The 20,287-nt window shown below is 56.7% G+C and overlaps 7 protein-coding genes across 7 annotated transcripts; 3 read left to right on the forward strand and 4 right to left on the reverse strand.

Annotated features, from left to right (window-relative positions):
- Nucleotides 1-211: 211 nt before the first annotated feature.
- On the reverse strand, nucleotides 212-3,617 carry E0L32_002476 (uncharacterized protein; the record flags this gene model as incomplete). The annotated part of the gene is made up of 2 exons (XM_031136669.1): nucleotides 212-3,023; nucleotides 3,124-3,617. 2 exons carry the CDS (start codon nucleotides 3,615-3,617, stop codon nucleotides 212-214), a joined length of 3,306 nt encoding a protein of 1,101 aa, XP_031000330.1.
- A 2,275-nt stretch (nucleotides 3,618-5,892) lies between these two features.
- Nucleotides 5,893-7,353, forward strand: E0L32_002477 (uncharacterized protein; the record flags this gene model as incomplete). The annotated part of the gene is made up of 1 exon (XM_031136670.1): nucleotides 5,893-7,353. One exon carries the CDS (start codon nucleotides 5,893-5,895, stop codon nucleotides 7,351-7,353), a length of 1,461 nt encoding a protein of 486 aa, XP_031000331.1.
- A 387-nt stretch (nucleotides 7,354-7,740) lies between these two features.
- Nucleotides 7,741-8,721, forward strand: E0L32_002478 (uncharacterized protein; the record flags this gene model as incomplete). The annotated part of the gene is made up of 2 exons (XM_031136671.1): nucleotides 7,741-8,380; nucleotides 8,510-8,721. 2 exons carry the CDS (start codon nucleotides 7,741-7,743, stop codon nucleotides 8,719-8,721), a joined length of 852 nt encoding a protein of 283 aa, XP_031000332.1.
- A 550-nt stretch (nucleotides 8,722-9,271) lies between these two features.
- Nucleotides 9,272-10,426, reverse strand: E0L32_002479 (uncharacterized protein; the record flags this gene model as incomplete). The annotated part of the gene is made up of 1 exon (XM_031136672.1): nucleotides 9,272-10,426. The coding sequence occupies one exon, from the start codon at nucleotides 10,424-10,426 to the stop codon at nucleotides 9,272-9,274; it is 1,155 nt and encodes a 384-aa protein (XP_031000333.1).
- Nucleotides 10,427-11,095: 669 nt separating this feature from the next.
- Nucleotides 11,096-12,384, reverse strand: E0L32_002480 (uncharacterized protein; the record flags this gene model as incomplete). The annotated part of the gene is made up of 2 exons (XM_031136673.1): nucleotides 11,096-11,598; nucleotides 11,673-12,384. The coding sequence occupies 2 exons, from the start codon at nucleotides 12,382-12,384 to the stop codon at nucleotides 11,096-11,098; spliced, it is 1,215 nt and encodes a 404-aa protein (XP_031000334.1).
- Nucleotides 12,385-12,899: 515 nt separating this feature from the next.
- On the reverse strand, nucleotides 12,900-17,435 carry E0L32_002481 (uncharacterized protein; the record flags this gene model as incomplete). The annotated part of the gene is made up of 10 exons (XM_031136675.1): nucleotides 12,900-13,324; nucleotides 13,387-13,603; nucleotides 13,660-14,235; nucleotides 14,289-14,731; nucleotides 14,790-15,158; nucleotides 15,212-15,334; nucleotides 15,957-16,261; nucleotides 16,328-16,553; nucleotides 16,609-16,927; nucleotides 16,995-17,435. The coding sequence occupies 10 exons, from the start codon at nucleotides 17,433-17,435 to the stop codon at nucleotides 12,900-12,902; spliced, it is 3,444 nt and encodes a 1,147-aa protein (XP_031000335.1).
- Nucleotides 17,436-18,424: 989 nt separating this feature from the next.
- E0L32_002482 (uncharacterized protein) lies at nucleotides 18,425-20,011 on the forward strand (the record flags this gene model as incomplete). The annotated part of the gene is made up of 2 exons (XM_031136676.1): nucleotides 18,425-18,657; nucleotides 18,721-20,011. The coding sequence occupies 2 exons, from the start codon at nucleotides 18,425-18,427 to the stop codon at nucleotides 20,009-20,011; spliced, it is 1,524 nt and encodes a 507-aa protein (XP_031000336.1).
- Nucleotides 20,012-20,287: the final 276 nt, after the last annotated feature.

Here is a 20,287-nt window from a genome sequence, read left to right on the forward strand (position 1 = left end):
TGATACAACAAGAGGTAGGAGAACTTGGCGTGTTTGATTCACAAACTGTACTACGGTCTAAACTCCTAAAGCCACGGCGTTGTATCCGCCGCGAGGTAACTTCAGCACTTTGCGAGTATGCATCTCTCATCCCCCCATCAATCTCTGACAATCAAGTTTGAGGGCAACCTCACCATCGTCCTCAACTTGCCACACAGCGCTCACACCCTCTTTACACATCAGCCTCAACCTTCGCAACCCTACCGACACCAAACCTCCTCTTCCCAGCCTTCCAGATCTCGATGAGCGCAATGTACACCACCAGACACCCGACCACGACGCCCCACTCCCAGGTGATGCTCTCGTGCTTGAAAACGGCCCTGTTGACGACGGGGAGGTAGACGACGGGGAAGGTGATGACGAAGCCGGCGGCCACGGCCCAGAAGAGGAAGCGGTTGCGCCAGACGGTGCGGAACACGGAGAAGGGGCCCTTGTAGATCTCCGGGTGCATGTTGAACAGCGAGCGGGTCAGGTGCTTGACCTCCCACGCCGTGGCGAGCAGCAGGAAGCTCAGCGTCGCGTACGTCGTGGCGCGCGCGCGGAACACGGCGTCGCAGCTCCCGTTCCAGCCAGAGTTGCACCCGCCGCCGAGGTTGCCCGCGAGCGAGCCGCTGCGAAAGGACCGGGGCCCGACGCCGTACGCGACCGAGGTGAAGGACGCGAGGCACAGGGCGCCCATGAAGAAGCCGTAGGCCATCTTGTCCATGATGATCTCGCGCGTGAAGACGCCGACGCGCAGGTCGTGCGGCGGGCGGAGCATGATGTCCGGCTGGGCCTCCTCGAGGCCCAGGCCGAGGGCGAGGAAGGACGAGGTGATCAGGTTGACCCAGAGGATCTCGAGCGGGGACAGGGGGAAGGCGGAGTCGTTCTCCGTGTCCTTGAAGGCGAGGCCGATGAGCAGGAGGACGACCTGGGCGATGTTGGAGACGAGCAGATGGAGAAGGAACTGTGGGATATTTGTGTTAGCGATGAACTGGTAGATGGAACCATTCACGGCGTGTTCACTCACCTTCTGGATATTGTCGAACAAGCGTCTCCCTTCCTCGACAGCCTTGACGATGGAAGCAAAGTTGTCATCAGTAAGGACCATATCGGCAGCCTCCTTGGCGACATCGCTGCCGCCGAGACCCATTGCGATACCGACATCCGACTTCTTCAGCGCGGGGGAGTCATTGACACCATCGCCCGTCATGACGCAGAAGGCGCCGCGGCGGTGCATGGCCTCGACGACGCGGACCTTGGTGGAGGGGCTGCAGCGAGCAATGACCAGCGGTAGACGTTCCATCGAGTCAATGTCGGCGTCGGACAGGATGTCAAAGGCGGAGGCGGGCATAATGGCAACGGCGGCCTCGGCGGTCGACATGTCGCGGTTCAGGATGCCGACCTCATGAGCGATCGCCGTGGCCGTCTTGATGTGGTCGCCAGTCAGCATGTGGACTTGGATGCCGGCTCTCTGGCACTTGCGCACGGCGTCGGCCGTCTCGATACGGGGAGGGTCGTAGAGGCCGGCCAGACCGAGAAGAGTGAGCTTCGACTCGGCCGCTTCGCGCTTCTCCGTCAACGTCTGCGTCAGAGGCACGGTCTTGGATGCGATGCAGAGCACACGAAGACCTTCGGCGGCGAGAACCTCGGCCTGGGCAGCGCACATGGCTTTGTCGGCCTCGGACGCGTCGAGCAAAGGGAGGACAACCTCGACGGCACCCTTGGTGAAGACGGTGGCGGCGGAGGCCCCGGGCTTGCCGTAGACGACCGACATGCGCTTGCAAGACGAGTCGAAGGGGAATTCAGCGAGGAGTCGGGTGCCCTCCGAGATCGTGACAGCCTGCTTGCCCATGTTGAAGCGCATGGCGAAGACTTCGAGGGCAATCTCGGTGGGCTCACCGACGGCGGTCCATTCCGGGGTGGGGACGGTCGAGGTAGTCGATGTCTCGACAAGGTCGAGATCGGATGCAGAGGGCTTGCCGTCTGATACCGTCGCGTTGTTACACAGGGAGATACAATGGAGGAAGCTCTCGGCAAGGGACGACAGCGCGGCCTTGGGATGGATGCCATCCATGCTGGCCTTCTTCTCGTCGTTGCGGTCTTTGCTCGCCCAGACGACGCTGCCGCTGCCAGGATCAACCGGGTTGGTGCTGCCTTCGACGACCGCGAGCGAGCCGTCGCGGAGCCAGACCTTTCGAGTGATCATCTTGCCCTGGGTCAACGTGCCAGTCTTGTCGGAGCAGATGTTGGTCACTCCGCCGACGGCCTCGAGAGCCGAGAGCTTGCGGACAATGACGTTGCCGCTGGCCATGGCTTTGGTGCCGACGGCCATGGTGATGGTCAGGACAGCGATCAGAGACTCCGGGATGACGGCGACACCGACGCAGATACCGTAGATAAGGACTTCGTCGTCGATATCCCATTTACTAACGGAGAAGACAATAACGGCGAGAAGGATGGCCAGGCCGAAGAGCAGCAGAGCGAATTTGCTCAGCTTGGTCTGCAAAGGCGTGCCGTCCAGACCCAGGATGCTCTTGACGGCCTGTTTGAGGCGAGAGAAGAGCAGGCCGAGGGGAGTCTGGTCACTGGACTTGCCGGAGGTGGAGCGGAGGAGCTGAGCAATCTTGCCAACCTCGGTGGCCATGGCGGTGGCGGTGACAATACCAGTGCCGCGGCCACGAGTGACCGTGCTAGCAGAGTAGACCATGTTGTTGCGGTCGCCGAGGGGCACATCGGCACGGTCAAGGGTTCGTTCAGGGTGCTTGCTCACGGGTAGGGACTCTCCAGTCAAGAGCGCCTCGTCGGTGGAGAGATTGAGGCCGTTTACGAGGCGCAGATCCGCGGGCACGATGTCACCGACGTTGAGGGAGACGAGGTCACCGACGACGAGCTCCTCGGCCTTGATGGTGTCGAGCTGTCCGTCGCGGATGACCTTGCAGGTGGGAGCCGAGAGGGCATAGAGGGACATGATGGTCTGTTCAGCGCGATAGTCTTGGATGAGTCTGGGACGGGGCGGTTAGTTGATTCATAAAGTGTCACGATGATCGCCGGATAGAGAAAGTCACTGGAGAGAGGAAGAATGAAGGGCTCGTTTGGACTGACCCGACAACGATGTTGAGCACGATGACAGCACAAATCACACCGCCTTCGATGTAGTCGTCGATGGCAAATGAGAGCACCATGGTGATGAGTAGGACAATGGTCAGACTATTGGAGATCTGCCTCATGAAAATCTTCCACACGGAAAGCCCTTGAGCTCCCTCAACCTTGTTAGGCCCATCCTGCTCCAGGCGTCGAGCCGCCTCGGCCTGAGCGAGTCCATCTTCGAGGTCGGTGCGGGCGCGTTCAGCAAGCTGGGCGACCTGTAGGATGTGGGCGCGGGCGGTCCATTCGTCGTCGGGATTGACTAGATCTGGGTTTGGCTTTGGGTGTCGATTGTCGACCAGGGAGCGAGAGGTGTCGCTTTGGAGACGATGATGTTGTCGTCGGTCCTCCTGCTTAGTGGCAGCAGGCAAGTGTTTGTTTGGAGCATTCGTTTGGCCACATAAAGGAGGCTCCGTCGGCTCCTCGACAGTCGCTTGGTCTTCAATACCCATTCAGTTAACGATAGCGTAGGTTCGGTCAAACCTGGTGCTGGTGCAAGAGGGAAAGGCCCGGGAGTCACGGGGCGATTCGTGTGAAGGAGGGAACCCCCAAGATATACCCACGCCTACGCCGCCCAGTGGACAGCCAGACAGCCAAGGGATGTGTGTGCACGGCAGGAGGGTGGCCAAGCGGATTTGCAATGCTGTGATCATGTCCGCCAAGAGCGGGGAAAGATGCATCACCGGCGCGCGGAGCGAATGGCGTTGCCGTCCGCAGTTCTCGGCGGCGTCATCTTCCAGACAGTGCCGAGCCAGGACGGGCTCCATGCTCCGTAGCCAGCGCTCAACAAGCACAGGGAGGACGCCCACTCGACCTGTCTAGGCAGAGTGGATGACGGGTGGTGACGGTTGGTCTCGGCGGCGACATCATGGATGATCCGGTGACCTGGAAATCAAGAGATGGAAGCGCAAAAGAGAGGGCGAGTCACGCTAGCAGATCGCCAAGACAAGGCGGCTCACCGGTCCTGGAAGGTCAGACACGGTCAGAGCTGTCCCCAAGCACGCCCAAGAGAGGCTGTGCACCACTCTTCTGCGCTGCCAAGCGTCGCGGCGACCATTGGCAATGCGGGGCGTCATGAGATGCGCGCAGCTTCGCCTGCCACGTAAGTGAGCTCAGGGCGCGCACGTGTCTCCTTGTCCGATCCGACGGTTGCACAGCAGTAACCTTGTTTGCTGAGTGCCGTCCGTGCCGTCCCCGATTCACGGCGCGGCCTGCAGGCGACAGACAGCACTACCGGGCGGCAGCGGCGGCGGCTCTTCAAAAGCAACGGCCCGCAGACTACTTACGTTGTAAGATGGAGCCAAGTCGACTGGTTGGTCGCTTCACCGCTGCTTCGTTTCCGCATCCCCACGAGACCTGAATCGCCCTATCCCCTTAAGCCCTGACAGTCGGCTTTTTCGTACCAAAGTGGCACCTAGGATCCCATCAAACAGGAGCTTCTGAAATCCCCAGATCGACAAAATTATCACTTCGAGATACAGGAGTTTGTCAGCCCTGTCAAGGATCTCGGTATTATTACCAATGAGGCCTATGATCACAAAGATAAAGATTGATCAGGGTTTGTCCGGGATTTAGTCGGGGTTTAGCCAGGAATTTAAGATAATCGATGTTGATCTTTTTGTAGATGTCTTTACTGCAAAAGGTACCAAAAAGCCGACTTTCAGGGCCTATGGGGATACCTTAGCGGATGTCGACCAGGTTCATGGAAGCCAATGCAGACCGGGTTTTGGTTCAAGGAATGGCCAAGTCATTTAAAACTCCACGTCTGGTTCTAGACGTGAAGTCGTTGACAATGGAGTCCATCAAGGATATTGAAACGTGAAGATCTCCAGATCAATTATTCTAGCAAGATGAGCCGCTTCGTAGCCTTGGAATCTTCACGGGATATGCCCTAAAAGCTTGATTCCAACATAGCCCTGGAGCCGTATTCATCTAGCACGAGTCTGGTGGACCACAAGCGCGTCTATCGGTGTTGAATCCGAGGCGTCCGGGCCTCGTATGCGAAGGACCTCGCGACTTCTTTTTGCCCCAAACGGCAGCTCGCTAACCTGAAACGGTGTTTGGATCTTCACCAAATTACATTGAGCCATCCATGAATGCGAGAAAGTTCGGATCGAAAACACTACGCTGAATCCGACCTTAATTTCGACATTAAAATGTCTCATCTCAACATGCCATACCAAGTGGCTGCAAGAAAAGGAGACGGATTCCTATCACGGAGTACTTTATACCTAACATAGTAACCAAGGACCCTGGCTTTTAGGGACCCAAAGTAAACAATAGCCATTCAGTACATATCTATCAATACTCTAAGGGGAAATTTAGAAGATCACAGGATCAAAAATGCTAGGGTCCTTGGTTACTATGTTAGGATTTGATGTATTTCTGTTAGCAATCCGTCCCCTTTCCTTGTGGCCGCTTGCATACTTAACACCAAGTTGATCAGATCCTCTCTCCCGCTACCCCAGTCCCAGCTGACAATGTCACGACGACATCTATTGCAGTCACTGCCTGGCAGTCGACTCAGTCTTGTTCAGCTTCTTGTTCTTCTAAATCCCCAGTGTGCCCCAGCAACGAGCCATGACGCCATCAAAACACGGCGCGAAGATGAAGGTGGTTCGCAAGTTCGGAATCAAGTAAGCACACATCATCGCTTTGCCTGCCTAACTGGAATATCGAGACAGCTTGCCAACGACCAATCTTCATAGTGAAACATACCAACTAGCCATGTATCTCCTCGACCAGTACCGTGGCACGTGTCTCTCCTGCCGTTATACCATACCGACGCATCTCGCACCAGCCGATTCGCGAGCCCGTCTGCAGGAGGCGTTCAAGGGCGCTCTCGTGGACACCATCATGAGGCATCCCGCGCTGCAAGTCGGCATGGAGGATGTCAATGCCAAGGTCCCCTCATGGATCCAGCTCCAGAGCCTCGACTTGGCGCAACATATAACATGGGTCAGCATCGACGCGCACGACGACTTTGAGCAGACAGTGCAGCAGACCATCTGCACCCAGCTCGACGACCGCTTCCCGGATCCTGAAATCAAGCTACCCAATTGGAAGGTCACCATACTGCGGCAAGAAGATGATCCAGCCATGGAGGTACTCCTCACCTGGAACCATCCCCAATTCGACGGTGCTGGTGCCAGGGTGATCCACGAAGATCTTCTCCGGCTTCTCAATGCCCAGGATGGAGCACCCGTCGAGCGGACGAGCCTGGATGGCGACATCTTGACGCTACCTTCTACTCCCCTTTTGCTCCCAGCTCCACTCGAGGTTGTGAAGAGTATGCCAGTAGATATCAAGTTCCTCGCCAAGGCATTCTGGGAGGACATTCAGCCACAGTTCCTGAACCGGGATATCTCGCTCGCCACCTGGTGCCCGATACGCTCGACCCCATACAAGACCCAGTATCGGGCCTTTTTCGTGGACAGAACAGCTCTGGGTGCGATTCTCGCCCTCTGCCGACAGCATAAAACCACCATCACCGGGCTGATCAACGGGCTGGCACTCATCGCCTTCTCCTCTCGCCTCGACAGCAACGTCGCTCAGGCCTTTCAGAGCTCTACGTGTATCGACCACCGCCGCAACATGCCTCCGCCCCCGCCAGAAGCTTCCTGGGGTACGTCTGACAGAGCAGTGGGCAACTATGTGACGCAGCTGCCTCACGTATACGACACCAACCTTGTGGCGCTCATTCGCTCCATGCTGCCTGCTGATGCCGCCAGTACGGGAGGGCTGGACTTGTCTGCGGACCTACAACGCGAGCTCTGGGCCGTGTCGGCACAGAACCGGTTGGAGATCGTGCAGAAGCTGGAAGACGGCCTGCGGAACGACATCGTGGGGCTGTTCAAGTACGTCGGCGACTGGAAGCAGACGATGCGCGGCATGGCCAAGAAGAAGCGGCAGTTCACGTGGCTGGTGACCAACATCGGCGTGCTGGACGGCGGCGGCGGCAAGTCCGGGGATGCAGACCGTAGCCAGAGGTGGTCGATCGAGCGGGCGCAGTTTGGCCTGAGCGCCGAGATCCCTGCCGCCGCCATCGAGTTCGCGCCGGTCAGCGTCGCCGGCGGAGCAATGTGTGTCGGTGCACAGTGGCCGGACTGTGCTGTGGATGTGACGTTCGGGGACGCGATCATGGCCGACCTGGAGAGGTGGCTAGGCCAGCTTGCCCGAGAAGCATGAGGCGATATTTCAGGGGTGACTTGCATGTATTCCGTGTGTGATTCATGATAGTCAGGGGTTCGCACCTATGTAGATCACCCGTCTTTTGGTTGAAAAGTCTCTTCCATGTGCCTACTACCAAGATGATGGTTTTGCGTATATTTCCAGGACCAAGTTTACACGATTTCCAAGTTAGTTGAGCATGTCAGCTCCTTTCTTCTGCGTGGCTGATGTGACATGTCCAGGGGGTGGCTGATGCACTCTCATCACGGGGTCTCACCGTCCCCCACTTTTCGAAACACGCAATTTCAGGCCTGGCGGTGACCACAACAGAAGCTTTCAAACCAGCCATACTCAAAAGCGCCCAGTGCCAGACTCGCCTCCCAGACAGCGCCGAGACCTCAAAGTATGACATCCAGTAAGGCGACAGTTCCTGGCGTCACCGAACTCAAGGAGAGCGACTCGTCACTCACTGAGTCTCGGCTTCTCCAGCAGCACCAGGAGTCTGGCGAACTGCCTATCAATATCGACAAGAACGGTGATCTTGTTGTCGTTGTGGGCTCCGAAAAGATCAATGCTGCCTTCAAGGTCTGCTCGCGGGCTCTTTGCCGCGCCTCTTCCGTGTTTAGGGGCATGCTGATGGGCAACTTTCGTGAGGCGGCACGCCAGCACCAAGATGACTGGGCAGTAGAGCTGCCCGAGGAAGACCCAGCCAGCTTCGGGCTCCTGATGATGATCGTCCATGGCAGATATGATGCTGTGCCCGATACGCTGCGGCTTCAGGACCTCTATAAGATTACCATCCTAACCGACAAATACGACATGACTAGTTCCCTTCGCCCTTGGGCCCGAAAATGGTGCGACACTGTTCGAGGCTCCGAGGATGAAAGACTGATATGGGTCGGCTGGGAATTGGGAGACGAAGCCATGTTTTCAAAGGCAGCCAAATGGCTGTATCAAAGTTGGTCTATGGGTGATGACGGAAATATGCGAGTCGAAGATAGACCCTTACACGCCAAGACGTATCTCGAAGCAATAGGTATCCTAGGTGAGCGAACTACCCCTGGTCCTGGGATCGAAACCCGCTGGATCTAGAAAGCGCAGGGCAGAAATCTAAGAGCAGACAGATGACTTACGAACCCAACGGTATTCGACCATGAACATGCTGTCAGACAAGCTGTTGGCGCTTCACGAGAGACTACTGGACAGGCAACAAGTAACATGCCGCGCAAGCTCCCGAAATTATACTTGCGAGGATGCTTTACTTGGATCCTTGGTGCGCGGCCTGTCGGAGAGTTGCGTCTATCCGTTGCCACTGGATCCACAGGCGTGCGCACACAACCTCAAGATGATAACGAAGAAGCTCTCCGCCGTGGAAGTTACGACTGACCACAAGGACTGTAGCAGAACGGCTGACGTCAGAGACGTTATCAACTCTGCATTGCTTCGCGACTTGCCGTTGACCGGATATCATTCACATCTCCAAGCGCAAGCGATGAAATCAGGACTGGCGAAGGAAGGCTGTTGGGCAAGGGCTGATCTGTCTCATATTGCGTCGAGCTACGACGACTTTTACGATTAACCGATGGCCAGTTGCATGCCAGCCTCAACTTCAGCGGCAGTTGGGAATTATGCAGTTGTTTATTTTGTTGAAGCATTGGCTGAGTTCGCTTGAGGGTAGTTAATAGCAATGAGCAATGTGATCCATAAAGTGCCAGATTGATCAAGTCCAGTCGCTTCCGTCAAGCTCAATTCAATTCACAATCCCCTTGGACATCTAAATACACATAAGCCACCATGCAATACAGGACTATCATATGCCTCCTTCCTTCCCTGAAGAATCTTCCACACGCAGAGCTTCTGCTTTGTCGAGATACAATCCCCATCTTCACCACCAAAGACAGATCTCAATGCATTCCCTCAGTCGAACTCATATCCCCTAGGTGGGCAGAATATGAGACAAATCGGCATAAATTGCACAGCTGCCCCCTATCAGTCCTGTCTTCCGAGCCTGGTTGTCGAGGTGCTCCTTGTAGTAGGAATGCTGAGAGCATCGGAACTTTCGAGCAAGTACTGATTCACTAATCCCTCGGATCCCAGTGGAGCAAATGCACAGCTCATGTCCGCACATTGTGTCAATCCTGGACTTGCGTAATAGTTGTCGGAGCCGATCCAAGCTCAGGTTGATATCTTCCGCACTGGTATCCAAGGGGAAAGAATCGGCATGGATGGTGCTACTGACTACGGATCCCAAGCGATAGAAATATGTCTTGGAAAGACACCTTTTCTCATCTGAGAACCTATGATATAGATCCGACAGTTTCTGTAAGCACTCATTCAACAGCTCAGATCGATGACTGCGTAGTTCTGCTTTTGCAACCGTCAGCTTGATCTGATGCCTGAAGCAGAATATGTGGGAGAGCTCACACAAAAGTCCAATTGAATCCAGGTACTTTTCTGGAGAAACCCGATTGGCACCAACCATGACATTGCCCCTCTCATTGAGCTGGAATGTGTCGAGAAGTCTGTTCGCCATTTGCTCAAACAGAGTCATATCTCCTAACTCCCAAGCAATCCAAATCACCCGCTTGGCCCCTTCTCTGTTGATTGGGGGGAGGCAGGTCAAGCCCCGGGGATCGTCTCGTTCTCTGTTGATTGAAAGGAGCCAGGTCGATGCCCAGGGACGAAGAATAGCCGTCATGTCGTATTTGTCTGTCAGAATGGTGACATCGTAGAGGGCTTGAATATGTAGGGCCGAGGGGACTTTGTCGAAATGACTGTGGATAATCATCAAGAGTAGGCCAAAGGCCGTGGGGTCGTCGTCCGGAAGCTCGACAGTCCATTGCTCTGAGTCTGTGTATCTTCGTGCTTCCCGAAAGCTTCCCGTGAGCATGGCGCGGAAGACGGAGGACGCTCGACAGAGATTTCCGGAATGGATTCGAAAGGAAGCGACGACGCCAACGCCGACAACACCATCGACGCCGTTATAGAGACCGTCTGATCCGACAATCAGGACAAGGTCACCGTTCGGGTCAATGTCGTGGATGGTCTGGCTTGGCATGTTCCTGGTCTGTGTATCGTCCACAGACGGCATGGTGTCTGCTTCCTGTTCAAGAAGCTCTGGTGTGTATCTAAAGAAGAGAGACAGGAGGGGGGGAACTAGTCAGCTTGCCTCAAATTTTATATGAGACTGACAGACAAGTTCATGAAGATGATGCAAGCAAATGAGTCAAAGAACTACGCTTGCAAATGGTGACTGTAAACAAGCCAAAGACTTCTGTTTGCCAACCGTGGGAAAACAACTGATAAAGAATTGTGTTTACAAACACAAAAAGTGAAAGAGTCAAAGCATTGGATTGCCAAACACTGATCCTTGAAATTCTCCTCAGAAAATTCCTCTCCGAGAGCTTTGCCGTAATGCCGATCCATCTCACTGTCTATTACCTAGGGATATCAGGTTGGTCGAGACAATGTGATGAGGCCTGACTGTGGACTGTGGTGGTCTTGGAGGGGATTACGCCTTGACAAAACAGACACCCAGCACGTGGACAAAGGAGAAAACGGTTTATTGAACTTGCATACCAATGCTTCGGCATAATGCGTGATACTCTACACTCTGGAGAAAGTTCCATTCGCGAGTCTTGACTGTCCCTACCGCTATGCTGTCCCCCGCTTGTGAAATCATAACCGCAATGCATATCCCATTCCTCTAGCCTCGCTACTGTCGGGTGATGTGAGAGCAGACCATCCCACACGGTATGGCCTAAATGATGGTAGGCTTCACGTCCTCGTCCTCCGCCTTCACATCCTCCCTCGGCTTGCCCGGCTCGAAGTAGCTCCACTGGTAGTCCGTCAGTTCGATGGCGTGGGACTTGCGGAACTCGTCGAGCCGGGCCATGACGGCCGTCGTGGGGCTGCACTTGCCCACCAGCCGCCGGCTCCGGGAGTGGAAGGAGATCTCGGACGCGATGGCCCCGTGGACCTGGGTGCTGAGCTTCTGGTACAGGTCCTCGAGGGACGCGTGGTACGGGTAGGTCTCGGCGGGGGGCATGGGCCAGAGCATGCAGGCGTGGAGCCGCTGGGTGAGGAGGCCGAGGGTGTAGGCGCTGCACTGCTTCTGCTCGCTGTCGGCGACGCAGGTGTGCGGCAGGGTGGTTCGGCGCTTGCGCTTGGAGCCCGCCCGCCCCGTGGTCAGCTGGTTGACCACCTTGTGGAGCATGTTGATGATGGTGCGAAGGACGTAGGTGCGGTAAGCCTGGATCGCGTCTGGGTCAGGAAGTAGTCATCAGCATGGGGTCCTGAGCTCAGCCTTGGAGATAGTAGAGGAAAAGCCAGCGTACCTTCGATGTCGGTCATGCACACGAGGGCATTGTTGGAAACCCTGGCGCCCTGGTCACCGCACTTGAGATGGAGAATCGGGCCGTCGCCGCCTTGTCGTCGCTCGACTAGAGAGAACCTGGTGTGGCAATGCCAGGCGATGAACTTGGCGACGTGGGCGAAGTAGTTCCGGTCCTTGGCCTCCCACGCGCAGCGCAGGGCCGTGATGGCCGTCTCGGCGTCCCACGGATACGAGGCCTCCAGCTTCCTCTGGTGCCGCTCCCACCATCCCTTGTACATGTGATCCAGGCCCGTGACTCGGTACTCGTTGATGATGTCCAGCATGCGCGCAAGTCGCAGGAGGGGCGGCAGGAACTTGGGGCCCAGGGCGAACTTGGTGTGCGCAATCTCGAGGATCGTGTTGAGCGCCATGATGCGGTGGTCGCCGGGGATGTGCAGCAGGAAGCGGATGTTGCCGTTGGGGAGCTGGATCTGCAAGGCCATCGATCTCCACTCGGCGGAGGTCCTGAAAATGGCGCGTGAGTCGACGATGAAGATGGCGTCCGGCTTCTCGGGGTTGCCGATGCTCAAGTGCAGATCGCCACGCTCGTCGATCGCCACAGTCGAGCCTTGAATGATGATGGGTTCCTTTGCAAGTTCGGCCTCATCGTCAGTGTCGTACACCTGAACAATGTTTTGCGAAGGGGTGACTTGGCTTCCACTCAGCGCCGACATGGTGACGGAGAGGGTTGTTCGACTGCAGGAATATTCAGGTCAAGGCAACAAAGGAACGAGGCGGTGGAAATATCGGAACCAAATGGAGCGGGTTTGAGGAAGAGGTGATGGAGAGAAAGGTGGGAAATTGAACCAAGGAGAAATGCTGCTAAGATGCAGGAAAGAGGATAAGTGTGAGTGTCAGGTGTGGGATCAAAAGGGGTGGCAGGCCAGCAGGAAGTGTTGAGGCGTGAGTCAGAGAGTCGCCAGCAGCTGCTGCATCTTCTTCAGATTAAAGCCGCCTGCAGTGTTGAGATGTTTGTCCAGGCATGTGAGTAGTTCTATGGGGAAAGGAGCTACTGGGAATGAGCTGGACAAAGGGACAACACAGGCCAGAGCTGTGGTGACATTCTCAACAGGTGAGGGAGGATGGCCTTGGTGACTGATGTTGAAGTGAGTTCGTCCGGTATTCACTGCTGCCTGATCAAATCTCGGCCCTTTCCCAACCCTCCCTCACTATCGCATCACACATGCATTCATCCTGGGTAGTTGATCTCGGCCCAACCTCTGAGCAAGTTCTCCCAGTCAAGATCGTGCCAAACCTGCTCGTCTATCAAGCCCTCAAAACTCGGCTCGAATATGTTGTCTACGCCTTGCATGTCGAACAGCGTCATGTTCTCCGTTCCGACCTGAGCGGTCGCCCTTGATTCGGCCAAACACCGTGCCACCATGTCCTCCACGTCTGCGAGGAGGCTCATGTGGTCCTTGGCGGAGAGGTTGCCAACACGTGCCATTTCTTCCAACAAGGCACGGGCTCGCGTATATAGGTCGGGGTCGTCAAGATCCGTTGGGACTGCGGTCATGGATGAGAGCAGCATATCAGGCGTGATGACTGCACGTGACAGCGACAGAATGGCGAGGCTGGAGAACAGATGCAGTGATTCCCAGTATCCAAATTTAGCTACGCGCATCCTCATATCAGTTTCTGCCGACTATGAATGAGCACCACCATCCGCGACTTACCTATCTTGCCAATGGTCCAGAGGTCGATGAGTATCCTGGCGTTCTTGCGAGCCGCATCGAGACATTGCAACTTGAGGGGCATGGCACCAGCGTTCCACTCCGGCAGTAGAGATTCGGTTGGCTGCAGTATAGAAGGGGGGCAACGCGATGCCTTTTGTCGCAGAAACAAGGCTGAAATCTCCTGCAAGAAAAGGGGACGAAGAAGTAGTATGAAGCACTACATATGTGAGTCTCATACGGCCTCGCAACAAGGTTATCAGCTGACAGACTTACCTGGTGATGTCTCAGATACAGTGAGGCGAGGATCCTTGTGCAGGGCAGCTCGACCATCTTGGCAGGAATGCCTTCTTCAAAACTGAACGACATGTGGGTCGGTAGGCTCGCCTTCCAGTTTTGGAGCATCTCGATGCACGAGTTGAGAACGTCCAACGGGTGGTCGCTTTCCTTCAGACGGAGATGATGAGTAACGGTGTCGACCACTTTGTCTTTGAGAAGACACAACTGTGCATGGGCAGTGAGCAGCTGGTGGTCGAAGAACTCCTCTCGCTCGTGCGGCATCAACAACGCCGACTCTGAAGGCAGCGACAAGCCTTTGCCGACAGACTCGTGCAGCGGCGGCAGCCCGAGCTCCGTGCTCACCATCCGGTCCATGCAGAAGGACGTCCACCAGACCCGTTTTCGATGTTCAGCGTTGATCCTCGCTTCGCTGGCACGGGGAGTCTCCGCATAGGGTGATTCGAGAGGGGTGGCGGTCGGCTCGTCCAGAGACAGCAGCTTCGCTAGCCGAATGCTCTGGCCGGCATAAGAGTATGCCGTCTTTCGTCGGTTGAGTAAGTAACAGTACATTGCCTGATAGATTTGGTTAGCTGTCAGTAGGTCACCATGCTTCGGGAGAGACTAACGATGAGGTTGAGTGCCTCCACGTCCTCTACAGTAGGCTCCTCGAGCGAGATCTTGAGAAGCATCAGGGCCTGCTGGAAGAACCCAGATCCCGGAGGCAGAGGCGGGGCAGCCGAATCAGATAGCAAGGCCGCATCTGAAGGAGGAGACAGATCGTCGTGGCCGGATATCTGCGGTGGAAACGGCTGTGACGACCCTCCAAGACCATCGGTCTGTGCTGGATACCTCCCCCGATCCCACGACTCAGCAAGAGCGAGGACCACCGAGACTCTGCACAACCAATTCCGATCCCTCGCCTGTGATCCAGGATTGGCGTATGTCTCATGCAGCCGGTCTCGGAATATCCGCCGACGATAGAAGTGGTAGTCACAGAAACCTTCCTCGAAGACCTCCAAGAGGTGAAAGGCATATGGGCGAGGCGGCAATTTGAAAGAGACCTCAGGGTCTGCTGACAGTCAGCTCGCGAATATCAGGAACGTTCAACACCAGATACCATCACTTACGAAGAAAGTCAAAGTCTAGCCGCGAATAGGTGTACTTGGCTGCAGACAAGGACGTGATTGTATTTGGCGAGACGGGGTCGAACTCGTCATTGGCTGTTGAGGATGCCTCTTTCAACTTTTGGACGAAGCGTTCTGCGCTGCTATTCCCGAGCAGCGTCTCTTGGCTGTTGGTGCTCTCTGACTGAGCCATCTTTGCCACTATCTCGCGGTTCGGGGGAGATCCTGCGCTCGAGCTGGCCGGGTTGTTCCTCGCAAAAGCAGCCTGTCTCTCCAACTCGCGCAGGTAGCTCTCAGGCACAGCCAGCATCTGGTCCCTGACAGGGTACCGGCATTCTCGACCGCGTGCTCGGCACCTCTGGCAAGGCGTCTCTGTGGCGTGGTGAGGACATGCTCAATAATATTGAGAGGAGTGGGCCACGTACCACCGCTGCACTTGACCTTGTGGCCGTGACATGCCTGGCAGGCCACAGCCTTGCGTCCTCTGCCTTTCCCCATCGACATGGAGCTGAGTTCGTGGACCACAATAATAGTCTTGGCTGTGTTATCTGCTCGACACGAGCTGCATTATCGCACTACCGGACTCTTCTGCAGTCGGAGAATTGCTGAAGAGAAATGTCGAAAACCGGGGGTGGAAGTGCCAGAACAGAAGTGGACCGAAGATACGTCCCTCCAGTGGCGGCGGTCAAAGATCCGGTCCCTGGTGTGGGGAAGAGGCCTGCTAGTGTGACATTCTCCAGGAGATAACCCCGAAACACACAGGCGTGTAGGCGACTAATAGCCTCTTATCTGGAGTGGCAAGATGGGTCTGTTCTGGTGCGGGGATCTTACGTAAATCGGAATGAACAATGCAATGAAGAGTCCAGACACCGACTACTTCTAAGGCTAGATGAACTATGTACAAGTAACAATTTGCAAGTCTTGAGGCCTAAGAACAGGTTTCAAGGCCCGTGAACCTTAACCTGGAGTAAGCTCTCCCTTGTTGGTGTCCCCTGGATTTAGTTACTGGCACGCGCCAAAGTCAGAGTCATGCAATTACACCAGTCAGAGTCCGGCCGGGCCATGCTAGTCTAAGCCTGGGCGAGCAAGTTCAATACGTCTGCATCTTCAAGTCTCTTCTTTGTACACGCTTAGTCTAGAACTATTAAACTCTTCTACGCTCTTACAGACGACTCCACGTCCAAGGCAGCTTGCCCCTTCCGGGTGCATGCCTCTCGCGCCAGCCCGTGAGCTCGGACAAGTCCCGCGTAGGGTAGGGATGAGGGTCCTGGAAACCCTCGGGGATCTTGCCGTACTTCCACTGCCACAGGTCCAGCCACTCCTGGCCGAGCTTGCCATCCAGCATGTCAGCCACGTACTTGCCGATGACCGGCAGGAACTTGAACCCGTGGTTGGATCCGATCGTCGCCACGTAGAGGTTCTTCTTCTCGGGGTACGGGCACACTCTGAAGTTGAGATCGCCAGCCATGCCGTCCCTGTCGTGTCGGTCAGCGAGTCTATCGTTGCTGGACAGTTGCAAGGCATTGCAGGCTTCGACTTACCAGCACATCTTGGTCGAGACAAACGGCCTGTCCGCCAGCTCGGGGATCATCTCCCTGATAAAGACGCGCATCTCATCCTCAATCTCCTTGGGGCAACCGTCGTGCGGGTAGTCTCCCAGCGAGTGAAGAATCGATGATCCCGGGACAAACTTGTTCCTGTAGTTCGTAACACACCGGCAACTGCACAGCTTGATCATGCCGTTCTCATCGGGAGGGAAGATGATGCCTGAGACCAAGTTAGCTATTGAACTTCACTGGCTTGGCCGAGATCATTATCTTACCTTGCTCAAAGTCGTCAATGATCGGGATGTTCTTGTACTTCTCCACCTCGTGCGGCTCGAGCTGGATGACCATGATGGCCGAGCAATACGCAGAGACCTCCTGCTTGGCTAGCTCGACCAGCGTCGCCGTGTTCGCGCCGCTCGCCAGGAGCACAACGTCGGCCTTGTGGACAGTGCCGTCGGCAGCGACAGCGCCGGTGCAAGTGCCGTCCGCCTCGTAGATCAGCTTCCTCACGTATCCTGCGTCGCCGCAGATGTATCTGACGCCGTTGCTTCGGGCCGCATTCGCCATGCGGAGGACTGCCTGGCCAGAGGGGGCCTGCGGTCGTGTGAAGAGGTCGTCAGCATGGACCGCAAAAGCAAGATTAGGGTGCTGCGGTACTTACCCATCCTGCTGCCGGGCTCCAGAGGTTGGTCCAGTCCGGGAATTCGCCCGTCAGTGCCGGCCACGTCTTGCGCATCTCCTCGGCCGACATGTACTTGACGCCCTTGCGCCCGGTCTTCTCGGCCGTCTTGCGCGCGCTCTCGAGCCAGTCCCTGGTCATGCTGTGCGCCGACATGATCCAGCCGGTCTCCCGGTACAGGCCCTTGAAGATGGAGTTGGGGTCCTTCCACTCCTGCATGGCCTCGAGGCCGAGCTTGGTGTAGAGCGGGTTGGGGTAGTCGGCGCGCACGACCTTGTTCAGGTCGGTCGCCGCCGAGTCCTTGGACGGGGCATCGAAGCGGTCCAGGACGGTGACCTTCTTGTAGCCCCTCTGGGACAGGTGGTAGGCCGTCGAGGTGCCAAAGACACCGCCGCCCACGATGAGCACGGAACGATCTGACATGGTGGCTACTTTCTGCGGCTCAAACGAGATGTGATAGATCCCGGTTTGTCGATTCTCTCGATCGTAGGCAATGATAAGGCGCGGTGCTAAGGATCTATTGACATTAAATAGGTGAAGGAACTGGATCCGCAGGGTCGGCTTACTCGCCACGATGTTCTGCAAGAGCTCAGGAACCGGCCAACGAGAACTCTCTATCCCGAAGTCTTCCTGCATATGCAAGAACATGCATAGAAAAAGTCACAAAATCATCCCACGCTGACCGACTTCGGCTCGACCTGTCGCGACCATCCTCACCAGCAATGAGCGCCCCGCATGTCAGCTCTGGGCGAGGCATCAGTACGTCGGCCTCTAAGGCGATAGCTGCCGATGTGGCGCGCAGGCTGTCGGCAAAGAGCCCGCTTGTGCAGGCCCCCTGGCACGCCACTGACAACGCCCTCTTGGCTGCGAGTCAGGGCGACGGGTCGCCTGTCGCGTGGCCTCCGTCCAAGATCGGTGCCGTTATCACCAGTGATTGGATGATTAGCATCGGCTTTTGTGCGTTAGCGGCCGACCCGGATCCATAGATATCCAGGATTATCTTGCCCCAGACCCAAGCCCTTCTCTACCCCGCGAACCCAGGTTTTGGGACGTCGGCCTTTGGGCATTAGAGGCCGATGGATAGCAAGAGGAGGGCGTGCCGGACTGTGTTGCTGATTTCTTAAGCTCTCGGCGGTGGCCTTTGTACACACATACTTCGGAAGCCGGCCTTGCCTGGGGACAACGACGCTTGGCGAGCGCGACTGACAAGGAGATCATTTCGGGTATGGCCTTATCCCCCTGACGACTTGAACCCTGCATATAAGGAGGCATGGGTTGGCAGTTGCTGATCGTCTTTCGTGTTAGAAACTGGCATTTCATCCCCGTCACCAGACTCTTCTTCGTTCTGTCTTGACTTGAAGACGGCTCGGCACAGTTCAACCTTCATTGCTCTCCTGCAACGTGCGATCACCATGGGCAATTCGACTGAGTTGGCCAAGCCGCCCATGGACGAGGGCCCCAACGGGCAAAAGACAGTCGCGCTGGGACGCGTCGACGCAACTCTGCTCACGCGGGAGATGCCTGAGCTGCTACGCGACAAGTCGCCGGAGGAGCTGCAGGCCATGGAGAAGAAGCTCGTGCGCAAGATCGATATCAGACTGCTGCCCATGCTGATTCTCATCTACATCATGAACTACCTCGACAGGTGCGTCTATCTGCCGCGAGGCTTGGCGCTCCGTGGAAACAAAAGCTGACTGCCTCTGAATAGAAACGCCATCGGTGCTGCTCGGCTGGGCGGTCTCGAGAAGGAGCTCAACATGGGACCGAACCAGTTCCAGGTCTGCGTCTCCATTCTGTTCGTCGGCTACATCCTGATGCAGGTTCCCTCGAACCTGTTCCTCAACAAGATCGGCCGTCCGTCCATCTACCTGCCGGTCTGCATGGCCATCTGGGGCGTCCTCTGCGCCTGCAGCGGCGTGGCCCAGAGCTACGCCGGCCTCGTCGCCACCCGCTTTCTCCTCGGCTTCGTCGAGGCCGCATACTACCCCGGCTCCCTCGCGACCCTCAGCGCTTGGTACGTCCGCAAGGAGCTCGGAGTCCGCACCGGTATCTTCTACTGCGGCTCTATGCTTTCCGGTGCCTTCTCGGGCCTCATCGCCGCCGGCATCACCAGCAACATGGACGGCGTCCGAGGCCTCCTCGCCTGGCGCTGGGTCTTCATCATCGAGGGCGCCATCACCGTCGCCATCGCCCTCAGCGCACTCTTTGTCCTGCCCGACTTCCCCGCCAACGACAAGTGGCTCACCGAGGAGGAGCGCCAGCTCGCCATGTGGCGCCTCGAGGTCGATGCTGCCGGCGAAGAGGACTGGGTCTCCTCGTCGACCCAGCCTCTCCTCGCCGGCTTCAAGATGATCATGAAGGACCCCATCAACTGGATCCTCGTCGTCGTCGTGTACGGCGCCGCGAGCGCCATCGCCATCAACAGCTTCTTCCCCACCGTCGTCGCCACCCTCGGCAAGGGCCGCACCGAGACCCTCCTGCTCACCGCGCCGCCCTACCTGCTCGCCTGCATCGTCTGCGCCCTCGTCTCGTGGAACGCCGACCGCACGGGCGAGCGGTACTGGCACACCGTCGGGCCCCTGTCGTGCTCCCTCGCCGGCTTCATCATCGCCGCCGCCGCCACCAACACCGCCGCGCGGTACTTTGGCGCCATGATCATGCTCCCCGGCATCTACACCGGCTTCAACATGACCATGGTCTGGACCGCCAACACCATGCACCGCCCGCCCGCGAAGCGCGCCGCCGCCGTGGCCTTCAACAACGCCTTCTCCACCATCTGCTCCATCTACGGCTCCTTCCTGTACCCCAACAACGCCGCCCCTCGCTTCGTGCTGGCCTTCAGCGTCAACGCCGCCATGGCCCTCATGGCCATCCTGGCCAGCACCCTCCTGCACTTTGTGCTCAAGCGCGAGAACCGCAAGTTGGAGCTGGCCGAGCAGGAGGCCGAGGCCGCGGGCCGTCCGGATGCCGCCAACAAGGGCTTCCGGTACCTTACCTAAGCGCCGGTACGATGTTTTACTTGGTCGGTCTTCGGCTAGTTGGAATGGAAAAAGGGGGTAAACCTGGGAATTCTGTATATCAAGTACTTGAATCGATGCACGATTGTTGCGTAAAACACACACCTGCTCCTTTTCGCTTTAGTGGAATCGTAGTAGACCATAACCAGACATTGTCCATGTGAAGCACTGGATAGGAGACGAGTTATTCCACAGAACTACTTCAGTGAGGTCACACGAGACACTCCTAATCGTGGAATCAGTAACACAAAGCTGACA

The sequence above is a fragment of the Thyridium curvatum genome (assembly GCF_004353045.1).
Source record: "Thyridium curvatum strain D216 chromosome Unknown NODE_10_length_634906_cov_78.760910, whole genome shotgun sequence".
Lineage (NCBI taxonomy): Eukaryota > Fungi > Ascomycota > Sordariomycetes > Thyridiales > Thyridiaceae > Thyridium > Thyridium curvatum.